The sequence below is a fragment of the Eublepharis macularius genome, chromosome 1 (assembly GCF_028583425.1).
Source record: "Eublepharis macularius isolate TG4126 chromosome 1, MPM_Emac_v1.0, whole genome shotgun sequence".
In the NCBI taxonomy this organism is placed as follows: Eukaryota; Metazoa; Chordata; class Lepidosauria; order Squamata; family Eublepharidae; genus Eublepharis; species Eublepharis macularius.
The window spans coordinates 182,424,496-182,452,396 of NC_072790.1; the positions used below are offsets into that span (position 1 = coordinate 182,424,496).

A 27,901-nucleotide genomic window follows, 5' to 3' on the forward strand; every position below is an offset into this window, starting at 1 on the left:
CTGTTGGTTTGTACCATTTCTGTTGAAGTCAACGCAAGAGACCTTCAGGCCCAGGGATTCCTTGCAAGAATAGAAAATTCAGCATGCTCAGCAAATTGCTGGGTATGGACAATGATTTTTCCAAGGATTTAATTGCATCACCTTTTCTTGCCAGATTTTGGTCTTCTTTTGTGGGGTCAGCTAGTATACTTGTCTTTCAGTGTCTAGGCAGATGGCTTGATTTGTGGGCAGTCCAGCTGTTTAGCTACCTAATGTGGCCTTTAACCAAATGCTTGGGGGAGAGGGACAGTTGATGCAACTGTAAATCCATTTTTCAGTTTCATCTACTGAAATTGTTTTGTACAGAAACAGGTGAAAATGTACTATTACATCATTTTAAATAGGAGTTATAAGCCGCTTGTTGTTGTTTGGGTGGGGAGGGGTCTGATCCAAATGCTTGTGATTGGCAATTCTACTTTTGACCCTGTAGGAATGGAAAATGTTTGAGAAGCATTTTTGAGCATTTTTCTGAGACTATGCTTCCTTTAGTTTGAATTTAACTTCTAACTATTTGTGTTTGTTTGCAGGTGCCTTCTTCATGATATTTCTCATGCCTGCAACTGTGTTTTATTTATTGTTAATGTGCAAACAGAAAGATCCTAGTGTTCTGAATTTTCCTCCTCCCCTCCCTGCTTTTGATACCTTATGGGAGACAAGAGTATTTGGTGTCTTTCTTCTGTGGTTCTTTCTCCAATCCCTGTTTTGCTTACTTCCCATAGGAAAGGTAATTTTATTTGTTTACTTCATTTATACCCCACTTTTCTCCCCATTGCCGACCCAGAGTGGCTTACAACATTCTCCCATTCTCCATTTTATCCTCATAATAATCCTGTGAAGTAGGTTAGGCTGGGTGTGTATGGCTGGTCCAAGGTCACCCAGCAAGCAGGGATTCAAACCCAGATTCTAGTCCAGCACTAATAACTACACCTTGTTTGCTCTCTCATCAAGCTTATATATTATATAGTTGACTCATATCCCCAATATAAATGGGTGATATCGTAATAAGCAGAATACTTTGGTCAACATATGCTTTGCATGCAGAAAGTCCCAGGTTCAATCTCTGACATCTCCAGCTAAAGGGTAGCAAGTTGGGGGGAAATCATTTCCTTGCCTGAGACCTGCTGCCAGGCAGAGTAGATGATACTGAGCTAGAGGGACAAACAATCTGACTTTTATAAGGTTGCTTCATATTTTCTCATGCCCAGACTCCTCCTCTGTTCTTAAGTGATTCTGTGGGGGAAACAATAATATTAAAATCAAACGGTATAAACTATGAAAAAAATAGCAACACTGGTTTGATGATGAATTTTTGTTCTTGTTTACTTGCTCCATTATTTTGTGTTGGGCGTTTTTTCGAGGAGAGATCCAGAGGAGTTAGCCGTTAGTCTGTGGTAGCAAAATAGAAAAGAGTCCAGTAGCACCTTTAAGACTAACCAACTTTACTGTAGCATAAGCCTTTTGGAGGATAGGGGATTATATGTGTTTTATTGGTTGTACAAAACTTGTAAATCTTGAAAAGTGGTTCTTCTGTTGCAGAAGCACTCAGTAATGCATTTTAACTGGGAAATGCAATACTTCTCTCAGGCAATGTATTCTTGATTGTTGTATATAAAACATGATTGTGTGGGGGCACACCTCCCCAGATTGCTCAATATCCGTTGCATGCAAATGGGACATGTTGCATGGGCTCAGTTGCTCTTGTAGTATGCTTCTTGTGATTGTTTGGAAAGGCCCATAGATAACCTCATCTACAGTTGCTTTTTTGCTTCCATAATTGGGAAACATTTAAATCATAAGGGGGGTTTTTTTGGTTGTTTTTCAACCTAATTGGCTGTTGGTGATTTTAGAAGATATAGAAAGGCAGCACGGTTTTTTAATTCACTGTTTGCCTATAATCTGTTACTGATGTATGAAGTCAATTTAATAATATTTTAAATGGAAAATAAAGAATATTTCTTTTCCTTTAAGGTTGTAGAAGGAACACCCCTGGTGAATGGAATTAGACTGGCATATAGGATAAATGGTAAATATGTGTATTGTGTTTGATTGTTCCTTTTGAATTTGGTGACTTGCTTTTTTTGGCACATACATTTTTTAAATAATTTTTTTATTATTAAAAATAATATTTTTTTATTATTAAGAAACATAACTGCACATACATGATGAAAATAATTGTGTTTTTTTAATGCTGTGGCTCAAACTGGATATCATACTAAACTCTGGTTTGTGTTAACCATAATCTAGAACCCAAACCATGAGTTTCACTTCCAAACATAGAAGATAGCTTTTGTTCAGGGCTGCTTGTCTCCTCAGCATACCAGTCTCTGAGTAGTGCCTGGGGAAACTGAGCCATACAGCTATAAGTAACTGTAGTCTAGTATGGTGTCTGAATAAACCTGTAGAATAGGACACTTGCAACTTGTTGTCTGAACATGTTCACGTCACACATATTATTTTTTAGAATACAGTTAAAGGTAATGGTTTGTAATGCTTGTCTTTTCCCATCATATAAATTCTTAACTGTGAGAATACCCATGTATTTGAAGTGCAGTTTTCATAAAACATTTGTCATGTTCTATTATTAATATATTTTTGGGTTACTCTCCCAATGAACTCTGGCGACATTCATGGTTCTCATTTCCATTTTATCCTCTCAACAACTTGGCTGAGAGAGAGTGACTGACCCAAGGTCACCCGTGATCTTCCTAGTAAATCAGGATGTGAACCTGGCTGTCTCTGGACCTAGTCCAACATTCTAACCATTACATTACTCTTTTTGCTACACTGGTTTCGTTTTCACTTTTAAAAATGTGGGTTTAAGCTTTACTTTTATCATTTATGTTTCAGTTTCATAGATTGAAAAGGGGCTTCTTAAAAAATACAACATATATTTATGTAGTTGTTTAGACTCTTTAACCTTCTTTTCTGCTAAATAAAGGCTTCCAGAGTTGCAAAAAAATGATCCATTATAGTAAAAAAGGAGTAAAATTAAATGAACAGCAGCTGATAAAACAGCTAAGGGAAAACTTGCAATCCTGTGCTATCAGTGGGTTATATTTGACATCTAAAAGAAAGCAATATAAATACCTGATAAATATGCCTGAACAGGTAGGGGGAGTGTATTCTAGAGAATAGCACAGCATAGAAAAAAACGTGCTTTCTGATAGCCACCCTTCTCCCTATGAAGTTAGTGATGTCCACAGCTGGGCCCCAGCAGAAAGCCTTAACAGTGACTTTATTGCAGAAAGTGTTTTACATCACTGCAAAAGGTATAAAAATATATCTGATCTAAAACATGCACCTCAGTGGACTAAAGCTATACTGTATGCTGTAAAGATTTGTCTTCCTCCATCTTAATCACATGTAGAAGCATCTCATTTAAGTGTCTGTACTGTATAAATGCAAGTTTGGAAATAGTTTCAGTATAAAGATTTTAGGCGCAGTCTCTATGTTGCCCGTTTGTTCGTTAACCTGCTGTTTAAATGAAGAGCTTGATTTCAAAGTAGTCATAGTTACACGCATCAAAAGTAAGTTTCTTAAGCTTTTTTATTTTTTAGACTTTAAGGTTCATTTCTGTGCTCAGGTTTACATTTTTAAGTCCTCCTGGCAGTTCAAATCAAAAAAGAAAAAAATCACTTATTTCTCATGGTGCTTTACAATAATTATAGACCTGGTTAAAATATAACAGCATACAATGTTTGGTGCAAAGAGTCTTGAAGTTGTTTGCACATTCTGTCCTCTCCTCATGGGCTTCATGCTAGTTCCCCCCCCCCCCCAGGTATTAGTCAAACCTTTGCATCCAGTCAGGCAAATTGGTTTGCACTTATTCTGCAAACCAGTATTCCAAATTGAAAATGAGCACTGTTTGGAAAGCTGATTTATAGGGCAAGCATAACCATGCTTGTAGGACAAACATATGTTCACTGGTTCCAATGTAACTGGCTTGCTAAAAAATTAGAAATAGCTAATGAGCACATAGAAGGGATCAAGCAAGGCTTTATCAAGGCTTGCTCACATAGTGTCTGAATCAAGCTGTATTTTGGGAGGTATCTCGTGTTAATGTTGTTGTTGTTTCCCCTTTTAGGATTTTATGCTTTTATTCTAACAACTGCGGCCTTAGGAATATGTCTGTATTTTGAAATGGAGCTTTACTATTTATACAACCATTTCCTGCAGTTTGCAGTCACTGCTACAGTTTTCTCTGTCATATTAAGCATTTATCTCTATGCCCGCTCTCTGAAATCATCTGAGGAGGAATTGTCACCTGTGGGAAATTCTGGTAAGTTACACATCTAACTACCATCTTTATTGTATGTGAAAACGTGATTGCAAACTGCAGTGTCTCTTCTCCTCTCCTTCCCTAAATTCTTTGTATTGAAGCTTGGAAGGGAACATTTTAATGGGAGTTAACATCTAGTTTTATCAGGGCATTTTTATGCAAAATGCTCTCTATTGGCCTTAAACAGTCATTGCAAATAAACATCTTCTCATGACTCTGAGGATATGATACTGCAAGTTGGTTGTAAGTGGTTTATTTATATTCTTGTATAATTTCAGTTTTAGCACTGGTATATAAAGAATATAGGAGAATTTAGGCATAGACGTATCTTGCAAGAGGCCATCAATACGAATCCTTCAACTAGTGGAAACATTTATGTGGGCTAAAATTGCAATATTAATTGAATAATTAGGGAACTACTGCATCCCTTGAAGTAGGTCACTTGCAGTAGTGGAACATCTCTGTATTAGACAACTTAGAAGTTTTAACAAGAAGTGTTAAGAGATTTTCTAAAATGGACTATCAGCTGATGTAGATATATTCCTACTAGGTTGTTTCCACGTTGCTAAATATGCCACATTAATTAGTTATGCTTTGTTTCAGAAAGATTTTGCCTCTATGCTCAGTTTTATGCTTGTTTTCAAATTTTTTGCTACCATACCCTATTATGTTTGCTCACTGAATGTCCTAATTCTTGTTCATTATTGTATTTTGTTCAGTGAACGTACTAGCTGTTGATAATACTTTATTTCGCTTGCACTGTGTAATCTGCCTTGGGTCTCAGTGAGAAAGGCAGCGTATAAGTAAATGAAATAACAGTGACTGTGCAGCAGCCAATGTCAATGATTTTTATTTATAGGAAACATCATTTATGACTTCTTTATGGGGCGCGAGTTAAATCCTCGCATTGGAAATTTTGACCTGAAATACTTCTGTGAATTACGACCAGGCCTAATTGGCTGGGTAAGACACTAGATATGTTTTTGTACCTTCTTTAATTTTAGAAGTAAATATTTTAGTTGTTAAAATGAACAACATGCTGTAGACAGTATGTACAAAATGAGTACTGGAAACAGCAATGTTACTTCTCAACCATTAAAGTTGAAAGCTGCAAAGACCTCTGCTTTTACATAAAAGAAAAGCTTTCCTGCAAAGAGAGAGAGCATATAGTTGAGAAATAGCTGTATGCAAGTTGTGATATTGTAATGCTCCATACGTTGGCCTCCCATCTAAGTTAACTAGGAGGCTCTAATTAGTGCAAAATGCTGCAGCTCGATCATTATCAGGAGCAAGCAGGAGCATGAACATCACTTCCATCCTACAGTTGCTTCACTGGCTACCCATCATTTACCGTGCTCAGTTCAAGGTATCGGTTATTACATACAAAGCTCTTCACAGCCTTGGTCCAGCATACCTACAGGACCACCTCCCTCCCTATGTTCCTCCATGGCAGCTTTGCTCATCTGAACAGGGTCTCCTGCTATCCTGTGGAATGACCTGCCTGAGGAAGTCAGAAGAGCCCCCACTCTCCTGGCTTTCCGTAAATGATACAAAATCAAACTATTCAAAAAGGCTTTTTACTCAAATGGGAGGGCTGCATTGGAGGGATGGGGATGGGGTCTCAGGTGCTTCACTAACAAGTTGAGGATCATAGACTTCATCACCATTTTTGCCTCATATATATCTGCTGCTTTAAATATGTGCTCCTATGTACAACCATCGCTCCATGCTGTCTAATGTTAGTCCTAGAATTGATTATGTTTTGCTTCAGTATCTCTACTATGTCTTGGATCCTTGCTAATGCTATGTCTTCAAACTTGTATATGTTTACCTTATGGTATTGTATTGAAATGTACTTACTTGATACTGATTGTATTAGCCACATACTGTGTAATCCGCTTTGAGTCTCAATGAGAAAGGCAGACTATAAATGATGTAAATAAATAAAATTCTATTGAATTTTAATGTCTGATAGCAGAATAAGACTTGTGACATTCATGTGCAACTTTTTTTTTAAAAGGTGATTATTAACTTGGCAATGCTCTTGGCTGAGATGAAAGTGCAACATCAGAGTATGCCGTCTTTGTCAATGATACTAGTCAATAGTTTCCAGCTCCTGTACGTGGTAGATGCTCTTTGGAATGAGGTAACTTAAACTTCAAGCTAATTGTTACTGACAGCATTCTTGTTAAATGGCTGAAAGGTTAAGTACCAATGCTTTATATGTTTGCATGTCTTTAAAACCTTATTGATTCATCTAGTGAAGAACCAAGAAAGGAGAGGCTTGGTGGAAAATGCTCAGCATGCAAATTCCTGTCTATAAAATTGGGAGTACTAACACAGAGATCATAAATTCAGGGATTTTTTTTGTCAAGGAAGCTTTAACTGGAGTTTGCAGCTGAGAAATGGAAATAAATCTGGCACTGGGAGGGAAAAGACTTGTGGAATAACAATGCCAAACACAAAATGGTGTAAGCCCTATAAAATTAAAGGGTTATAAAATATTGCAAACTGTACATTTTGAGTGGTTTTACTTTGAGAGCATAATCCCTAACCTTGAAATGATACCATATTCTTTATTTCAGTATGTAGAGTATTGTCTGGTAGTTCATAGTTCATGTATGGGATCAATAAGCCCTTTCTACGCTGCTCATGTTGAGAGAGTTAAAATCAGGAAGGAACAAACGCCTGTATTCTTAACTATCTGAGCTAAAATTAGAGCAGTGGAGCCCATTGTTTCTCTTTCTCTCTGCTCACCACAGAAAGGTTGGCTGGAGGAATCACTCCAGAGAAGCATGAAAGATTTCAATGAACATAATCTTCCTGAGAAAGAAAAACAATGTTATATAACTTTCTTTTAAGACAATGCATGAACAATACAGAAGAAAAGTATACCCCTCTAAATTACCTTTAAAGGTCACTGCTGTTCACTTTTGTTTATTGGAATGCACCCTCAAGCTGAAACTAATAATAACAATCTAACCAGTGCTGATCAGCCAGTTAAGCTGTGCCATGCTGTTAATATATACAGTTCACTATAGCATGACATCTGAACTCCAAGCCAAGCCTGTACCAGTCTGTGCACTCATGACTGTTTGGCCAGCAAGCATAATTGGCTAGGTTGTTTCTGAAACAATCGCATGCTAAAATGGTCATGTATACTATGCCCCTCCCTCCCCAGGTAGATTACAACTTTTCCTAGACAATTCAGTCCTAAAAGGGACATACAGAACTTGCTGAAACTAAGGACCTCTGCTATTTGTTGGGTTAGAATGTTCTTTTCAGTAGCTATAAGCTTTCAGTTTGTTAGTTGAGTGTATACCTGGAAAGGGTGCAGTATAGTGACTAAGCAAATTGAAGCAGCACAAGCATAAAACCTGTGAAAGAGATTATCTCTTTTATGGGCTGGTACATCTTTGTGCAGGCATGTAGCATGCTTTGGCCCTGATATTTGAGCCATTATAGAATATAGATTGTTTCCTGTGATCTGACCATGAGAAGGCACTGACAAATAAATACAGATATTTCCTGCATTCCCCTCCCCGCAGCAGTCCTGACCTTATGAAAGTTTATTTCTGGGGTTGTGGGAACTGCATGAGCTAATAGCCACATGGCTTGGGAGGCTGCAGTGGTGAGGGGAAGGGAATGAAATCACTATTTCTGCCTCTGGTCAACAGACCTGCAGTAAGGGGGGAGAGAGGGGAGAGAGATTTCTCCTCCTTCCCATTGCAGCCTCCTGATCTGCTTGGCTGTTAGACTACATGGGGTTCCATGACCACAGGAATGAATTTTCCTGGGGTTGGAAAACATTGCTGTGGAAAGGGGAAGATGGGAAAGATCTGCAGTCCTTGTGTCCATGGCTTGCAGGATCCAGCTCTATCTGCATAAACACCAATTTAACAGCTATTCTTTTAACTTTTTAGGAAGCTATTTTGACAACTATGGACGTTACTCATGATGGGTTTGGATTCATGCTAGCATTTGGAGACTTGGTCTGGGTTCCCTTTCTCTATAGCTTACAAGCCTTCTATTTAGTGAATCATCCTTATGACATTTCTTGGCCTATAGCTTCTGCAGCTGTAACTCTGAATTGTAAGTAATGAGTAATAGTATTTAAATGTATTATTTTATGTTTCTGTACATTAAAATGTATTTAAGACCTTTTAAGGGAGCACTCAGTAGATGGAGGCATATTATCAATTGAAAGAGCCCTTTCCTAGCAAAGTGAAAAGTAATCCATACAATTAATGAATCAAGTAACATTTTTATAGTGGTTATTAATAGGAGTTTCAAAAGGAATGCTCTTTGGCTTGTGCAGGGGGCAGCAGCACTCCCGGCTGTTGCTGATTGTTGCTGCAACCTTCTGTGACACTTATTGTACAATTCTATATGGCCCCAGATAGAAATGTAACATTTCTGGAAAATTTGAAATTATGTGCAAACACACATACCTTTCCCCCCATTTTGGAGTGGTATAATGGATATGAGAAGATCCACAGTTCAACTTTTACCTTTGCCATGAACTTATTGGATAATCTTAAGTCAGTCGGTCTTCTTTAGTCCCTACCCCCATGTAATATGGAGATAATAATATTGGCCTGTTTTTCAAGGATTATATATCACAACTAGATTTTGTGAAGTGATATAAATACTGAAAATGCTATTTAAATGCTAGGTGGTATTACTAATAGAATATATACAGTGATCTTCATGTATCTCTCAGGGAAATAATGGCTGCCTCTTCTTTTTTTTTTAATGAAGTCCTCGGTTACTATATTTTTCGTGGTGCAAATTCACAGAAAAATGCATTTCGGAAGAATCCAAAGGATCCAAAACTTGCTTGTAAGTTCTCTTTAGGCAAATTAGTTTTATATCTGCACTGTTTGCATACTAGTATCACACCGGTATGCATTCTGTTTCCCTGGATACTATAATGTATATTTGTGCATCCCACAATGCAGATTTGAAAGTTATTCCTTCTGCAACTGGGAAGAACCTTCTGGTCTCTGGCTGGTGGGGCTTGGTGCGTCATCCTAACTATCTAGGAGATATCCTCATGGCTCTGGCATGGTCCCTACCTTGTGGTAAGATCAAGAAGTATCTTTTATTGAACTTTAGCGTTATTCCTGCCTCTCTTGTACATTTCCCAATCAGAAAACTGTAGTTCATTCACATTGGTGGAGAAGTTTGGCTCCCACATCTGACTGTGAATATTTTTAAAATTATGATTACATTCTGATCTTTTCTGAGTCTTCAGCCTGTGATGGAGAAATAATAATCATTTTTCATACTGTCTTACAGGTTTTGATCACATTTTACCATATTTCTATGTCATACATTTCATTGGTTTGCTTATTCATCGAGAAGCTCGTGATGAACGTCAGTGTAAGAAAAAATATGGCTTTGCGTGGGAAAAATACTGTCAACGTGTTCCATACCGCATATTTCCATACATCTATTGAGCTTCAAAAACACCGGATGACAAACAGCTTTTGCAGTTAAATCTTCCTTGCAATAAAACATGTACCTCATACAGTTGCAGCTGAAATATATGCAAGTTCTGATGGATTTTCTTCAAGATGTGTTCCATAGCGGTCTAGCAGATATCTACCAATAGCCGTTATTAGACATGGCTTTTTTGGTTTTTAACATCTGCCCACTTCAAGTTACACAATTCTGGTAAACAATAAACTAGTTGTGTAGTGAATGCAAATCTTTGCATACATTTTGTACACCATGTGAACTGGGCGTCTGGTGGATAATATTGTTTGTTTTGGAAAGTAGGAAAGAAAGGCCCATTGTAGGCGTCAAGTTCCTCCATTCAGTGAAGATGTAATATACTGCACCTTTCTAAACAAGGTGGTGCTCGCTCCATCTTCCTTGATTGGCTTCCTCAGGGTATGAGGAGGTGGAACTTGCAAGGGGGCCAACTGAGGAGTCTCTTCCCTGTCTCTTCTCCTTCGAGTACAAACAGGCTCTCATTCTAAGACAGAGCGACAGCTGTACCATGCCTGTTGGATTATGTTGAGGCAATATTGTGTGTTCATAATGCACTGTGCTCTAAGCAATACACTCATGTTGTAAAGGAATTTTAAAAAAAATCCATGCAGCACTTCCCAAGTTTTCCAAGCCTCATATTGATGAGGTGATTAGGGCAAAGTGTGTACAAATTATGAAATGAAAATAGGTGCAGTTAGCTTTCTTCAGCTATTATAAACCATTGCATTGTAATATAGCTTTTCTTTATATTATAACATTTAAATATATTGTTGTACAGCATAAGATGCAGTAGTGCTTTTAGAACCGGATGATTTTTTAACAAACCTTTTCCAGTATTTTTGAAAAAAAATTGTAATGTATTGCTGTGAAATTGATTTCCACTATTGAAGTGCTCAGCGAAATATTGTAAAGTCAAATGCATTATAAAAATGGAAATTTGTTCAAAGTGTTGTGAATTTGGCATGGCTACCTCAGATGTAGGTTATTTGCCTTTTTATACTGTTGCAAATAGGAAAAACTATTTTTTCAAATTGCTATTTAAATCAGTCTTTTACATGAATCTGTGATTAAAGTCAACCACTTTAAACAATTGTATTTTTGTATATTTGAATTTTTTGTAGCTACATACTCAGAGTTGGAAACTATTCTTTGTAGCTTAACATCTATGAATTCTATTGCAATAGTATTTACCTAATTAGTTTTAATTGGAAATGAGGTACTTGCCATTTTAATATATAAAATTAGAGGGAGAAATAATTTTGTATAAATTCAACCTTTTAAAACCAATTTTATAGCTAATAAATTTCCAGTATAATTAATATGAAAAACACGCTTTAATTTGAATTTCTGTATTTTACATTTATGAATTTGTAGTATAGTTCTTGTTAAATAGCAATTTTGTTTGTAGTTTGATAGAGTTAAAATATTTCTAAAGGACTATGGTGCAGCGTTGCATGGAGAACATGCCATTGAGTATACTAGAACCCTGTTTTCTTCAAGCATGTTCTTAGGTGTCATATCAGGACATTATGTGGAATGAAATATCAGAATAACATAGCTCACATATCCCTGTCCAGTATATCCCTTCTGCTTGATCATCAAATACCACCTCATAATGGCCTGCTGTGTTCTACCCTAGGGCTACCCTATTGTGCCCTTAGATCATGTTCTTTTTTTGCTGCCTTAGTTACCATATAAAATAATGATAGTTTAATTGTACTTTAGAATGTGCATGTAGTATAGCTCTTCTGAAAATGATCATGACAACTTTCTTTATAGTATTGTCTGTTTTTGTTGTTGTTTTTAAACTTTTGAACAATGCTTCAAAATGTCTGTAATGATTTAGGCAGAGAAAATGTACTGCTGCATAAACATTTTAAACATACCACTATTTCCATATGATTTAATCTAAAGTAAAATATTTTTTTTGCCTATATTCGTTCAGCCAGGGGCATGGTTCCTGACTAATATAAACTGCAGGTTGTCATGTTCATTATTACATTTTAAATATGTGGAATATACACATTTGATTGAGCTTCATAAAAATAACTTGTATAATTAAAATATTGTTCAAAATGGTGGGTTTTTTTGGAGACTTGGTTATTTACCATATTATTGCTTCCATCATTTGTTGGTTTTGAATCAAATGTTTGCTACCAGTTTATGCAAGTAGCTCTGGTAGAGCATCCATGTCAGGGTTGGGTGCTTGAGAGATACTTAGCTCTGTTCAGGCTGTCATTGCTGTCCCTGCCATAGGAATAAGTTAACAAATTAACAGGCAAGGTCCATTGTTTGAATGCAGGTTTCTCTAAGCCTACAAAAGAAAATCTACAGGGACCTTGCTAAGAAGTAGATTCATATTTGAATTATTGCATATTTTCTTATTGCATGTTCAGTAGTAGAAGCTTAAAAATAAATCCCTGACCATATGCATGGTTCTTTTGCCCTGTTTGGTTTATGATATCACAGTCTTAAAGGACAAAAGCAGCAGGTCAGTTATCATTTGGAAACCTTTTCTCAAGCAGGTGACTGTGTGATATCAGAAAATTTGCTAGTTCTGGAAAGCATACATTTCCAAACATCCCCGTCTCCCCCTCCCCCCAGAAAGTTTAAGGAACACTGAGTGTGTAATCCTGAGCAGAGTTATTCCAGGAATCAACTGGAGTAACTGTTTAGGATTGCACTGTTACTAATGAAATGGTTATAAAAGGGCAGCTACAATGATAAACATATTCCATATACATTTGTTGGCACTGTATGCTAAAGAGAACAGAAGAGCAAACCTAGAAGTTCAGTTAGTGCACAGAAGCATATAAAACTTCTTGTCATAATACTAAACTGAGATCATTAGAGTCTGAATATAATGTATTATGTAATTAAGGTTTTTGTCACCACAAGATCTGCAATGGATTTGAGCAGGGGAAAAGTTAAGCAGAGATTGTAATGTTACAATAGTTTGCAGCTAAATAAAATGATAAAAATGATGAGATGAAAAGATAGAGCAGAAAGAAAAAATATATTTTTGAATTGTATTAATATGACATAAAAAGTTTATATCAAGTTGATGGAAGCTAGGTTGTATCTAACATAATAGCACAGCAAAGTACTGTGAAGATGTTCAGGTAGTTTCTCAGTCATCTAACTGACACAGCAGTGCTACTCCTCTTATTATCCAGTGGCTGGGAGTTATCACAGTTGGTAGATTGATCGAGGTTACGAAATTAGATGATATGCCCATAGTGGACAGTATTCCAGATCGCTGAGGTGTCCGGTATAACGGACATTCATAAAGTAGAACCACTGCTTCATCCTCTAGGTAACAGGAAGTTGAAGGGGAGTTAATCTAAAAAAAAATTCAGAACATTTAGCTGAATTAAAAGCATCACTTGAATTACTGGATTTCTATGTTAAGGTTCAATGAAGAAAAGCAGAGAAAGCATTCTGCCTGCTAGTCACTTACAACCAAGGTATGCAAAGCATTTATAGCAGACCAAAAACCCAATTTTCCCTTTTAGGAGTGGAAAGAATTTCATGGAATGGGTCATTGCATGAGGCTCTGCATGGAATGTCCATATTAAAACTGGAGTGGTAATATGGCTGATTGTGCTTGATAGATTTCATTTCTGGCACATAAAAAAGGGTAGGTGCACTCCTAGGCACATCACATCTTAAATACATGTATCAACCCATAAGCAATTTTTACTTGGGGCTGAATAAAAAGCGGGAGTGGGGGGGAGATATGTAGTGGAAGATAGTAAAATGATAACAGTGTGGTGTACTGATTAGAATGGTGGACTAGGAGCAGGGAGGGCCAAGTTTGAATCCCTGCTCTGCCATGGAAAACCAGTCAAGCATTATCAGTCTAACCTCAAGTTTGCTGTGAGGGTAGTATGGAGGAAAAGAAGAATGTAAGACACTTCGGGTCCCCACTGACAGTATGTATATGCTGTCAAGTCACAACTGACTTCTGGCGACTTCATCAAGGAGCTTCCAAGGCAACTGAGAAGCAGAGGTGGTTGAAAGTTTGGGTATAAATGAAGTAAACAGTCTTAACTTCCTTATAAAGCTAGCTTGCAAAAACTCTATTATCCAGTTATGCTGCTGCTAATACTGGTATTCACACAGTTCTTATAAGATGAAATACAAAGTCACCTGTTGGGGTAAAAAATGTATGTCTGGTAGTGGATAAAATCTTGTGAGCAGGACAGGCTCTTCCAGTGCTTCCTTAGTGGAACTCCAGCATGCACCATCTATGAATAATCCAAAAATTATAACGCCATTTTCTGGTGTGGAAGATTCCTAAAAGCAAGGACAACAGAAAATGCCATGCTTTAATAAGCCACTTCATATATGTGAAGGTGTAGTCCACCACAAGTGAGGGTCCAGTGTAACATAGCCCAGCTATCTTAATTGTAGCCACTAAACCCCACCACTAGAAAGAATTGTTCAGACATAAACACTTGTTCTGATGTGAATAAAATGTAGAAGCAAGGTAAACGTGTTTAATTACAAACATGTAAACATGCATGTACACATAGAGAAGAAACTTATATAACAGGTTACGAGGGCTTAGTCAAAAATCCATTTAATGTCTGTGGTAACCAAGCATTTCCAAACTTAGACCTCAGAAGAAAAGCACAGAATTGCCAGTTCTATGAGAGACCTGAACTTGGAACAGCAGCAGATAATAGGAATTCAAATGTCACTTACTTTTTTTTTAAAGTTTAATTAATTTTTAAATGTCATTTTTGTGTTTCAAAGGGCAAGGCATTGTCATAGGTCTACAGCCATCTGTCATGCTGTAGTGTAGAGGTTCTCAACTGGTGGTATGAGTATCAGTGGTAGGACTCATAGGTGGGATGTGGGGTTTGCCTAACAATTACTAAGAATTTGATCTCTGTCAATCTCCCATGTCCACCTGCAAGTGTGACATACCATTTATTTTTTAATCAAATTTATACTCCACCCCCCCCTCCATCCCTACCTGCCATAGATTATCCAGGTCTGACCTTTGGGTATGCCACTAATAACCATGAACACTCGCTGTTTCTCCTGATCCCCTCTCCCAACCAGCATCTTCTATCTGCTGCACCCTGCTGCTCCTACCAGCCAGAGAATTATCTATAGTGTTTCTGCAATTTTTAAATGTTCTTAACACTTGAAAATGATAAAGACAATACGTATAACAATACATGTGAGCGTACAAAAGTCCTTGGTAAAAGTTGCCTATTTTTTCTATCACAGAATGACAGTTCTTTGATAAGAGTGATTGGAGGGACATACAATATGAAAGGTTGAGAACCAGTGCTGTAGCCCATATTATGAGCAGCAGTACTGGCTAACAGATTTTGGGAATGGTATTCATGATAGCCTCTTGAGAGGATCAAAGACTTCTAACTAGTGTAGGAATATAGGTCGGGACTACTACACTGGCCAGAATCAACATGACCAAAAAAGGAGCAATGAAAACTTACTTGTGCAGGATTGTGTGAAGTGTTTGTGAAAAAGAACAGTAGGGACATTTTCTCATTTACAAAGCAGTTCTGGAACATTCTACACATGAAACATTCAGTGATAAACTTTTATACCAGAAGTTTAACTGGCCAGCAGCATGGATTTGCTTTATAGGAGAAACATGCCACAGCAGAGAGCCAGTGTGGTGCAGTGGTTTTGAGTGTCAGACTAGGATCTAGGAGACCCAGGTTCAAATATCCACTCTGCCATAGAAGCTTGCTGACTGACCCTGGGCCAGTTGCACATACTCAGCCTAACCGACTTCACAGGGTTGATTTGAGGATAAAATAGAGAAGGGGAATTTTTTATTTTATTTACGTCATTTATAGTCTGCCTTTCTCATTGAGACTTAAGGCAGATTACACAGTATGCGGCTAATACAATCAGTATCAAGTAAGTACATTTCAATACAATACCATAAGGTAAACATATACAAGTTTGAAGACATAGCATTAGTAAGGATCCAAGACATAGTAGAGATACTGAAGCAAAACATAATCAATTCTAGGACTAACATTAGACAGCATGGAGTGATGGTTGTACATAGGAGTACATATTTAAAGTAGCAGATAATATATGAGGCAAAAATGGTGATGAAGTCTATGATCCCCAACTTGTTAGTGAAGCACCTGAGACCCCATCCCTCCAATGCAGCCCTCCCATTTGAGTAAAAAGCCTTTTTGAATAATTTGATTTTGCATCGTTTACGGAAAGCCAGGAGAGTGGGGGCTCTTCTGACTTCCTCAGGCAGGTCATTCCACAGGATGGCCACCACGGAGAAAGCCCATGTACAGGCTGCTGCTGATTTCACCTGTGTGCAGCCTAGAAAGCTGCCCTGCATTAGTGATTGGTTTACAATAAACCTTAGTGGCTCACTTAAGTGGTCCTTACTTGAGGTTAACAGCCAGGATGGGCAAGGATCGAGCACACAAGTAGTGGTTTTCATAGACATCAAGATCTTGTTAAGATCTGTCATTGTGACTGGTTCAGAGCAGTCCAACTAACAACAACATAATAACAACATTCAATTTATATACTGCCCTTCAGGATGACTTAACACCCACTCAGCGGTTTATAAAGTATGTTACTATTATCCCCACAACAAAACAGCCTGTGAGGTAGGTGAGGCTGAGAAAGCTCCAGAGAACTGTGACTAGCTCAAGGTCACCCAGCTGGCTTCAAGTGGAGGAGTGGGTAATCAAACCCGGTTCTCCAGATTAGAGTCCCGCACTCTTAACCACTACACCAAACTGGTGTAGTGCATCATGTATTTGGCATTTCTTCTATCTTGCTTGCATTGCAGCTAGCATCTAGATCAGAGCGTATTCGTGTTATTTTATCAGCAAAAAACTTAGCAAAGGCCTCACAGTTAATTGTTTTTGGGACTGTGAAGGTACAGATTTCAGGGTTAGGAGGCGTCTGGATATCTTAAACAATTGGGATGGTCATGAACTAGCCGATGCAATAGTTGCCGAAAAATACTGTTTCTTTGCCACTTTCTGTTTCATAGGTCCTCCAGTGGGTTCTGTAGCATATTCTGTCTGCTTCTGCGTGAGTTTTTCTCCAGCACCTTTCTAAATGTCTTCCAACCCTCTTTAAGTCAGCCAGCTCCGTGGTGAACCATGGGGCTGATGTCTGTCCCAAGGGCCGGAGCGGCCGATAAGGAGCAATGGTGTCAATGGCTTCAAGGAGCTTTGCGTTCCACATTCCTACAGCAGCCACCACAGGGCATGTGTCTGGGATTTTAAAATCCCCCAAGGCATTTTGGAATCTAGAAGGGTCCATGAGTCTTAGTGGGCAAATCATTTTAACTGGACCCCCAATTTTCTGGGGAGTTGGGGCTATATTAACTTTTGCCTTCAATAAATGGTGGTCTGGTTTTTTTAAATATTTATTCAAGTTCTTGGACTGTGAATGAACAACACCAGGCACAACTCCCTATCTACCGGCTTCCTTTACTATTATTGGCATTTTGCATTTTAAGGATTTGAATGAATTCCGGACAGTGAAAATTGACAATTTCATGTTTGTAAACGAATGGACTTTGCATTTTTGTATTTTTGTATTTATACTGTATGATTAATGTATTTATTCACAATAGCACTTTTGCACTTTGCACTTCAAAAATTGAAAAAATATACAAAATTAATTCCATGTTTTGAGTATCCCTGGTCTTGTCGCTACCTACCAAGTTCATGGCTGCTCTGTGGCTTGAGCCAGGCTCTTCCAGTCTCAAACTGAAGCTTTCTGACTATTATGATACACCAACTCATGTTTTCTTACCTGAAAAGCTTTGTTGAATATATATTCATTTCTCTTGACACCTCTAAGGTCTTGTTCTTTATTCTGAGTAAACGGAAGAACTTTATGCACAAAAGTAAGGGAATCTACTGATATTTCATTCAACCTAGCATAATTCTGAAGAACAGCAGTAAGAAATCCTGCAGGAATAAAAAGGCACACATCAAAGGCATAGCATGTGTTGGAACAGGAGACATTGGACTAGCAAGAGGAAAGCTCCATGGTAATGGAGGCCAGTTAACAAATTTCATTTTTAAGAATTTAGTTGTACTTGACCTTAAATTAGGAATCAGTTTAATCTTTACAATGAAGAAATGAGTGGCAATTCCCAAATGTAACATCAGTTGCCATCAACTTAATCATCCCATTATATTAGTGCATTATAAAATGTGTTTATGGTTATATAGGTTGTGACTAAATGTGACTGTCATTGAAAATAGCAGCCTGCTTATCTTCCTCTGCCTGGACTACATAACATCTAATATTTTTTTAAAATATGACACGAAATCATACTGTGCATTTCGTCAGCCCCACAGGGATGGTATAGAAACTGAAAACGTGATGATATTTCACAATTTTTTACCTACTAGATTTTACAGGTGTGAAGAGAACCAAAAGTTGTGGAACTGCTAGTAGCCATCCTTCTTTTGTAATATCATGTGCTGCTTACAGCCAACATCTCTATATGCTTAGATGTATTTGTGTATAAACTTGTGTACGACATCATAAAGCATCTTTACTTTGAAATTAAGCTATTATTCTCTCAATTTAAGCAGTCTAAAGACTAAAGAGGAGATAGACATGGTACCAAACAGTCATACCTAGACTGAAGAAAATGAAGATGATGAATTTAGTTTACTCAATAAGTGATAATCTGTCACTGACAATCAACTGTGATTATATCAACTTCATACCGCGTTGAATGTCTAAAAGATATTGGGCATTCTGAAAGCCACTACTGGCACTTTTGATTCATATCCCCCTTGGTTATTGAAATAAGGTAAGCAGCAGATTAGTAAGACCCTTGTATCCATGATAAATCAGTAAGTGATCCAGATCATTTTCCCTCACAAACTAAAGGGGGCTTGTTATTCATCCATTACTTTAAAAAAAACACTAGAGAAGAATTTTGTGGCCCGTTATCACCTAGTCTCTAACCTGCCCTTTCTGGGCAGGATAATTGAAAGTAGAAAAAGGGAACCTCCAAGCCTTCCTTGTTCCAAGTTCATTTTGATTCAAATTTAATATCTTTAAGACTAATAGAAAGCAAACTTATTTTCAGGAATGTGGGGTTTTGCATATGCTTAGACAGAGCTCTTTTCTGAGAAAAGAGGTGGTGGGACTCAGTGGTACAGTGGGGGAGTGTTCCTTCGCCTGGCAGCAGCCTAATCCTGGCCATTTCAGGCCCAACCCAGGCTATTTTGGCCATTTTGGGACATTTTGGCCCCATTTGGGCCTGAAACAGCCAGGATAGAGTTGCTGCTGGGTGAGGGAGTCTTACTCTGCCTGGCAGCAGCATGATCCTGGCCATTTGGGGCCCTTTTTGGCTATTTTGGGCCCGATCCTGGTCGTTTTGGACGCATTTTGGCCATTTGGGCCCATTTCACCTACTTTGTGCCCAATTTGGGCCCAAAACAGCCAGGATCAGGCCACTGCCAGGTGGGGGAGTGCTCCCTCACCTGGAAGAGGCCCAGTCCTGGCCATTTGGGCCCAATCCTGGCTGTTTCAGGCCCGTCTCAGCCATTTTGGGCCCCTTTTGGCCATTTTGGGCCCAATTCAGGCCTGAAACAGCCAGGAGTGTTTCCCTGCCCAACATAGGCCTGATCCTGGCCATTTAGGGCCCAATCCTGAGCATTTTGGGCCATATTTTGGCCATTTTGGGCCCGTTTCAGCCATTTTGGGCCCAAAACGGACAGGATCGGGCCCAAAATAGCCAGGATTGGGCCACTGACAGATAAGGGAATGTTCCTAGGCCTGGAGAAGTCCCAATCCTGGCTTTCTTGGGCCCTATCTTGGCCATTTCAGGCCCATTTCAGCCATCTTGGGCCTCTTTTGGCCTTTTTGGTCCCATTTGGGCCTGAAACTGCCAGAATCGGGCTGCTGATGGGTGGGGGAGTGTTCCCCTGCCTGGAAAAGGCCTATTCCTGGCCATTTTGGGCCCGATCCTGACTGCTTCGGGCCCGATCCTGGCTGTTTTGTGCCTATTTTGGCCATTTGGGGCCCAGAACGGGCATGATCATGCCCAAAACAGCAAGGATCAGGCTGCTGATGGACGAGGGAGTGTTTCCCCACCCATCAGAGTCCCAATCCTGGCTGTTTTGCACCTGATCGTGGCTGTTTTGGCCATTTTGTGCCCATTTTGGCCCAATTTGGGCCCAAAACGGCCAGGATAAGGCCACTGCTGGATGTGTTGGAGTGTTCCCCCTCCTGGCAGCAGCCCGTTCCAGGCCAATTTGAACCCATTCTTGGCTGTTTTGGGCCCATTTGGGGCCCGAAATGGCCAGTAGCAGGGGGCAGTTTTGAGAACTGCCAGAACGCCATTCTGGAGCAGTCCGGCAGGAAAAAAGCCCTATGTTTAGGTATAAAACAGCCAACATCAACTGAAGTGGCCCCCTGAACAGTTGCTTTGGAACAATCTGAGGCAACTCCCCAAAATCAACCAAGTAGACACTTCATTTTTATTTGCAAAGTAGTGATCATAATCAAGCCAAAGTCAGTCCCATTTAAGTCATGCTGCATTCAGTTGTAGGTGATTTTAATAATGTCTGGAGGTTTCTTCTGGTAACAGAGATAGAGATCTTTCTCACTTTCAGTGTCACCATTTTAAACCACCCCCCATATCTACATTTCCTCCTGTGTGGTTCAAAACAAATGTTTGCATGTTACATATTGCAACCTCCTTAGCCAACAGTATTTCCCTATCACACTATCTGAGATTATTTTAAATATGGTGGTTGTTGGGGGTTTTCCGGGCTGTATTGCCGTGGTCTTGACCCCTTGGTCAAGACCACGGCAATACAGAGGGACCAAAATTGGGCCCTCTACAAGACCACGGCAATACAGCCCGGAAAACCCCCAACAACCATCGTTCTCCGGCCGTGAAAGCCTTCGACAATACATTATTTTAAATAGTTTAGGGTCTAAACCTAGGATTGGCTGCACAATGACAATGAGCTTTTCCAAAGTTATAAAGCAGTAGTTCATCATTCCATATCACCACCGCTCCCGCCTTGAAACTCCACTTACTATGGAGTGTCCACAGCACTTGTACATTTCTCTGGATTGAAGCCAGAGTAATCTCATTGGTTATCAATCACAAATTGCTTAAAACAGCATACCTAAATACAGTACGTACCTTATATTATCTGTAAAGAATGGTAACTCTAATTTAAAGAATGATAGCTCTAATATTAAAACATGGTTGTTTCCCGTCTAATATTTTGCATTTAGTAGTAAAAATAAAAATAAAAACAAACCTACACATTTTAACAAGCATGGTAAAGCAAAAGCAGAACATTTTTAAAGAAGGGCATGGATAAACAATTGCCCATGGAATTCTGTACCTTGTGGGAAAAAGAAACCTGGAAGCCAAAAACGTCTGGGGTGTCCCTGATTGCTGTCACTAAAGGAGTCAGGATCCTCACCAGGCTGAAGCCGTGTTCTAGTTTGCTTCTTAAGCATCACTAAATAGTTATATCTATTGAAAACACAATGAATCCTTAAGTATATTGAATTTCAAAATAGCCAGGTCACTCCTGAATAAGCGGCGGGGGGGGGGGGGTTGAATAATTTTTAATGACCAAACTGGGTAGGTAATAACATCAATATTTACTTACTGTATCAGCAAGGCTTTAACTAATACAAACATATAAATATTCAAAGAAATATAGTACAAAATATAATGCACTGTAAACTAGTACTGGCCAGATAAAGTACAGATCTTTAAAAGGCACATTTCTTACCACAAATTCCTATTCACTTGAGAATCTGGAGGGTTGTCCTAACCATTGTCCTAACTTTTTTGTGGGTTGTCCTAACCATTCTGAGAGAAAGCAGGGCTAGCTTGTTCACTGCTTTTTCCACAGAGGAGGGCTCATACCTCTTAGACCCAGCCAGCTTGAAAGAATGGACACAGCTAGGTGTGGCGAAATGGATCAGCTGATGCATCAACTGATATACTAATGCATTCCTGATGCCACTTGAAGTAAAAACTATGAGAGGAGAAAGGGTAGAAAGTGGCTCTGAGAAGAGACAATGACTCCTGAATAAGGATGTGTTGAATCATTTTAAAGGCCAAACTAGTTAGATAATCCCACCAATGAATGTGTCTGTTGCTGCAGCCAAGGTCCAATCCCCTGTCAGTGCAAATGAGAGGAGAAAGCACAGCTGAAGCATGCATGAAAGATTGATCTGACTGGCTAGAAAAAGAAAATAAAGCTCTCCTTTTCTTAAGATGTTCCCATCTCTACCTAAGATTAGCCAAGCTGGTGGGAGGAGGGAGGAAGAGGGAATCAGAGAAAAAATGGCAAAAGCAGACAAAAAGGGTGAATTCTGAGAAGCTCTACTAAAATCCTGCATCTTTGTGACAAGGCAGTGTCTTCCTGGGAGGTTTGGGACCTCTCTTCAGTGGAGAAGTGGATTAGCAAACTGATCTCATCTCCTATCTGCATAGGAAGGGCAATCCCTAAAGGATTGGAAATCCCCTTTTGTCTATAAAGGAAAGCCATGATTTAAAATATAAAATAATTAAAATATACATCTGATTCAAAAGAGGCATTTGCCTGTACAGGATACGCTGTGATTATTGTCTTCAAATGTATTCCTGTAGCAGCTATAATAACTAATACATTCAAAATTATTGTACAAGCCATGACATTTTAAACCTGTTCTCTCTAAAATAAAGATATTGATATTTATATATTGGCGGGATTTTCATTAATTTGCATTTTACCTTGTCTGCATACAGGTGATTACTTGATTTGCCCACATAGCAAAGAAATTCAGTCGCAGAATGAGGTCATCAACCCAAGATCCCAGAGGTTTACATGACACATAAGAATGTTGCTGTTATGTAATGGCAGATAAAATACAATCTCAAGTTAGAAAAATATTCAGGAGTGAAATAATTGATCACCTGTTCCAAGTTGTGTGTGCAGTTACTGAACATACAGCTTGCAAATAGCATGCCAGTCTGGATGGTGAAAGTAAAGCATGGGTATGCATTAGACCTTGGGCGTTTTTTCAATCAATTGCTCTGCGTAAATGTGTTTAGAAATTGTGCTCTTTGAGTATTTTAACAACAACAACAACAAAACAGGGTTAACATACCTGTAACTTATGTTCATCGAGTTCTTCTGTGCTGACACACATGGGGACTGCGCAGGTGCAGGCCAGCCACCGGAGAATTTTCTATAGCTTCTATAGCTCCGAAGGGGCTGTTTGTCGCGCGCCTCAGCGACCGTTTTCCCGCCCAAACGGTCATATGCTCCTCCAGCGACCAACGGCCCCTTCCCTCAGTTCTCCTTTGCCGCCGCTTGACCAATAAACTTAGCCATAACAGCTTAAAAGCACCAACTCTCGTTACAGCCCTCACAGTGTCGTGCATTGGAATTCACAGTGGGGCAGGAGGGAGGGATGTGTGTCAGCACAGAAGAACTCGATGAACATAAGTTACAGGTATGTTAACCCTGTTTTCATCTTCGTTCTTCTGTGCCTCCACACATGGGAGTGTACCAAGCTTCACACAATAAGGAAGGTGGGGTGAAATCCAACACAATTTTATTAAAAAACAAGAACAACAACACTATAGATATACATATATACATCTACACAAACTGTGCAGTGATATATAAGTACCCAATATTTACATTTATATACACATAAATATACATATATACACCCTTTCACTCAAGGGTACCTAGCAGGTACGCAAAGAAACCCTTTTCCAAGACTCCCCTAGGAAAAAAGGGAGTGTAGGACAGCCTTGGCCACCGAAACATCCAGCTCCGCATTGACATCTATGGCATAATGCCTTACAAAGGTGTCAGCAAAGGACCATGTGGCCGCTTTGCAAATGTTAGCCAGGGGCACACCCCTGAGGAGTGCCGAGGAGGATGCCTGGGACCACGTAGAATGGGCCCTGACATGAAGCGGGCAAGCCACCCCAGCTAGGGAATAGGCCTTGCTAATGGCCGTTACAATCCACCTAGACAGGGTCTGTGAAGAAGCCCTGTTACCCTTGTCCTTGGCCCCAAAGCACACAAACAGGTGAGGACTCGATCGGAAGCCTTTCGTCCTATCCAAATAGTAGGCTATGGCCCTCTTTAAGTCTAGAGAATGGAGGGCCTTCTCCCCTTTCGAGGAAGGGTGAGGGAAAAACGCAGGCAAAGCAATATCCTGCGAGAGATGGAAAGCGGACACCACCTTAGGCAGGAAACCTAGGCAGGGACGCAGGACCACCTTGTTTGGATGAAATACCAGGAAGGGGGGTCAGATCGCAACGCAGACAGCTCACTGACCCTCCTAGCAGAAGTCACGGCCACCAAGAATGCCACCTTGTACGATAACATGTCCAAGGGGCAGGTTGCCAGCGGTTCGAATGGAGGCAACATAAGACGTGAAAGCACCAGGGACAGCGACCATTGAGGCATCGGTGCGGACACAGGTGGGTAAAGGTTGAACATGCCCTTAAGGAATTGACGGGATTTTGGGTGAGAAAAAACTGAACCACCATCAACTTGGGTGTGAGCAGCAGAGATAGCCGCAAGGTGGACCTTGAGAGAGGAAACCTTCAAGCCCAGGTCCCGCAGGTGGCACAAGTAATCGAATATAACCCCTAGGGGGCTACTGGCAGGCACCACCCCTTTGGCAAGTGCCCATACTTCGAACCTGCGCCACTTGGCCGCATAAGAGCGCCTAGTGGATGGTCTGCGAGCATTCAGGAGGACCCTCTGTACCTCATCCGAAAAACCTACAGGGGAGGAACGATCCGCCAAGCCGTCAGGTGCAGCTTCCTGGGGTCGTGATGGACCAAACTCCCATTCAGGAGAAGGTCTCGCCGAGGGGGCAGACTCACATATGTCCGTTGGGACATCCGCAGGAGCTTTGGAAACCAAACCTGCCGTGGCCAAAAGGGGGCCACCAGGATGCAGTCCGTCCCGTCCTCCTCTATCTTGCACAGGACCCTGGGAATCAAAGGGAACAGAGGAAACATATAATGCAAGCCCTGAGTCCACGTACACTGGAAGGCATCCCCAATAGAGAGGGGGTCGCTCCCTGCCCTGGAACAGAACATTCGGGCCTTGGTATTCGCCGCTGTTGCGAATACATCTATATCTGGATGACCCCACATCCGAAAGATCGGCCCAATGCACTCTACGTTCAGTTCCCACTCGTGGTCCAGCAGAAAGACCCTGCTCAGGGCATCTGCTCGGGCATTGTCCGACCCTGCCACGTGTAATGCACGAATTGTCACGCCATTCCTGATTGCCCATTGCCAAGTGAGCGTGGCTTCCCTGCAGAGCGCCATGGACACTGTGCCCCCTTGTTGATTTATGTAGTACATGGCCGTCGTGTTGTCCGTCTGTACCAACACCTGGCGATTTTTCAACAGTGCTGTAAGGGACACAAGTGTGAAACGTATGGCTCTTAGTTCAAGCACATTGATATGGAGGGTCTGTTCCCTCTCAGACCAGACACCCTGCACACATACATCACCACAATAAGCCCCCCAGCCCAGCAGAGAGGAGTCAGTGGTAACAGTGACGTCAGGGTGCTGATAGCCAAAAGGCGCCCCTTTAAATAAATTTTCATCAGACAACCACCAGTCCAGGGAAGACAGGATGACCCTAGGGATGGAGAGCTTGAGGGACGGAGGGTGCTGCATAGCATCGTACCTCCGCACAAACCAGTTTTGGAGAGGGCGCATATGCAACCTAGCGAAGGGGACCACCGAGGTAGCCGCTGCCATATGACCTAATAAGCACTGGATAGTGCGCACGGATTGGAAACGGTTCCTCTTAAACATGGACACAAGACCCCTTAGGGATCTAGCTCTCTCCAAGGGGAGCAAAGCCTTACCCTCCGTGGAGTCCAACAGTGCACCAATGTAGGAAACCTTGCAGGTGGGCACCAGCTTGGATTTTTCAAAGTTTACCAAGAGCCCTAAGCGGTCACAAGTGCTAAGCACCAAGTCAATGTCCCGCATCAGCCTAGCCTCTGACTCAGCCACGATGAGCCAGTCATCGAGGTATGGGAAGATGGTACAGCCCTCTTCACGGAGGAACGAGACCACAGGGGCCACACATTTCATGAACACTCGTGGGGCAGTGGATAGACCAAAGGGAAGCACCCTATACCGGAAAACTCTACGCTGATAAACAAAGCTCAGGTATTTTCTGTGCTCTTCCCGTATCCCCACGTGAAAATATGCATCCTTCAAATCGAGGACAGCAAACCAATCCCCTTCCTTTAACAATGAGATCACAGCTGCCAGAGTGACCATCTTAAATTTTGTAACCTTTAAAAAGGCATTAAGGCCTCTCAAATCTAGAATGGGGCGTAAACCTCCATCCTTCTTGGGGACCAGGAAGAACCTAGAGAAGAACCCCCTTACAGAATCCTCATAGGCCAATTCTTCCACAGCACCCTTGGCCAAAAGCAACACGATCTCCACATCCAGCTCGGCCATAGTATTATTGACAGCCGTCAGGGGTGAACTGCACCTAGGCAGCTCAACGAACTCCAGCCCGTATCCCTTCTCAACAATAGTTAAGACCCATGAGTCAGATGTTATTGACTCCCACTCAGAGAGGAGTGGACTCAGTCTGTCCGAAAAATTTGGGGATACGGCTGGCGTGTCCCATCAGTACTGCCTCCCAAGACCCTGCTGATCCTTCTGCTGGGCTGGAGGTTGTGACGGGCGAGGCTTGAAGGGTCTACGCCTCCTGGGTTGTTGTGAGGGGGTGTAGTGCCGCTGCGGATAGGCAGGATACTGCTGGTAACCAGGCCGCTGCTGTTGGAACCTGCCCTGGTAGTGGTACGGAGCGTACCGTGGAGCGTACCGTGGCCTGGAAGTGGGCTTGTCTATTGGAGCGAGACCCAAGGATCGCGCCGTTTGCCTGTCCTCTTTTTTCTTTTTGAGAGCCTCATCAGTCGAGGTAGAGAACAGGGAGTCTCCCTCATAAGGCAGGTTCTCGACCCGAGACCTCACCTCCTGCGAGAGAGCCGTTGACCATAGCCAGGAGTGATGCCTGAGGACTATGGCCGAAGCCATCCCCCGTGCAGCAGTGTTGGCAGCATGGCTCCCTGCGTTCATCTGCTGCTTCGACAGCCGCACAGCCTCGGTCTGAAGCAGGGAGACCACAGCTTTCTTTTCGGGAGGCAAGTCCCCCACATAGGACGCCAGCTTCTCCCACAAATACAGTTGGTAACCTGCCATGATCGTCTGATAGTTGGCGATCCTGAGGCCCAGGGAGGAGATGGAGTACTGGCGCCTATCCATCGCTTTTATCTTCCTGCCCTCCTTGTCAGGTGGTGCTGAAGGTGGGCCTGACCGACGAGGCTGGAATTCCTCTGTTACCAACGAGGAGGGTGGAGGGTGCTTTGCCAGAGACTGCCAGGTGCCCTGCTTCACCTTGTACATTTGCTCTATCCTCTTGGACGTAGCAGGCTGATCACAGGGCACCTTCCAAACCCTTTCCACGATCTCCTTAATTCCCTCTAACATGGGGAAGCCAATGGTAGCCGGGTTATCTACATAGATTCTCTTCAGGAGCTTGTCTTTGGTCTGGGGAGTCGCTGAAGAGATGTCCATCTCGAGCGCCTGAGCCATACGGGCCATCTGATCGGAGTAAATCTTCAGGTCCTCGTACGGGGAGCTGGTGCTCGGCGCTACATTGTCATCCGGGGACGGTTCTGGCCAGGTCTCGGATCGGTAATCCCCGACGCTTTCAGCCTCCCCTTCCTCGGAACCATGCGTTGACTCCTCACCCCGGAACGGTGGAAGGAACCAACCTTGCGCCGACGTCGATGGCTTTGGATCCGAGTACCCGAAGCCGACAGGAGCCCCTTCCCACTGACAGTGGTAGACTGGAGGGATGTAGGAGGAGGCCTGACAATGGCACGAACCCACCGAGTGCCCGGATCCGACGCTCCCAGTCTCGGAGCGGTGCCTCTCACGGCTGGAAGCTGTTGGGGCTCGATGATCCGGCGACGGTCGGATCTGACGACTGGTCGATGGACTCGGATCCGAGACCACAGGGGGCGCAA

At 41.4% G+C, this 27,901-nt stretch overlaps 2 protein-coding genes across 4 annotated transcripts in view; one reads left to right on the forward strand and one right to left on the reverse strand.

The window, feature by feature from the left end:
• LBR (lamin B receptor) overlaps positions 1–11,895 on the forward strand; it is a 36,912-nt gene extending 25,017 nt beyond the window's left edge. For all 3 annotated transcript variants that reach the window (XM_054979733.1, XM_054979740.1, XM_054979726.1), the window contains 9 exons: positions 567–763; positions 2,008–2,062; positions 4,124–4,318; positions 5,178–5,281; positions 6,339–6,464; positions 8,242–8,410; positions 9,080–9,160; positions 9,280–9,402; positions 9,620–11,895. In XM_054979733.1, coding sequence (XP_054835708.1) covers positions 567–763; positions 2,008–2,062; positions 4,124–4,318; positions 5,178–5,281; positions 6,339–6,464; positions 8,242–8,410; positions 9,080–9,160; positions 9,280–9,402; positions 9,620–9,780 — 1,211 coding nt within the window. In that variant the 3' untranslated portion in view covers positions 9,781–11,895. The remainder of the gene's footprint in view (positions 1–566; positions 764–2,007; positions 2,063–4,123; positions 4,319–5,177; positions 5,282–6,338; positions 6,465–8,241; positions 8,411–9,079; positions 9,161–9,279; positions 9,403–9,619) is intronic.
• A 1,052-nt stretch (positions 11,896–12,947) lies between these two features.
• Positions 12,948–27,901, reverse strand: part of DNAH14 (dynein axonemal heavy chain 14) — a 447,800-nt gene continuing 432,846 nt past the window's right edge. The window contains exons 82-86 of the mRNA XM_054972406.1: positions 22,584–22,696; positions 21,196–21,329; positions 17,615–17,772; positions 13,970–14,116; positions 12,948–13,160 (exon numbers count right to left, since the gene is read on the reverse strand). Of these exons, the coding sequence (XP_054828381.1) occupies positions 12,948–13,160; positions 13,970–14,116; positions 17,615–17,772; positions 21,196–21,329; positions 22,584–22,696 (765 nt within the window). The remainder of the gene's footprint in view (positions 13,161–13,969; positions 14,117–17,614; positions 17,773–21,195; positions 21,330–22,583; positions 22,697–27,901) is intronic.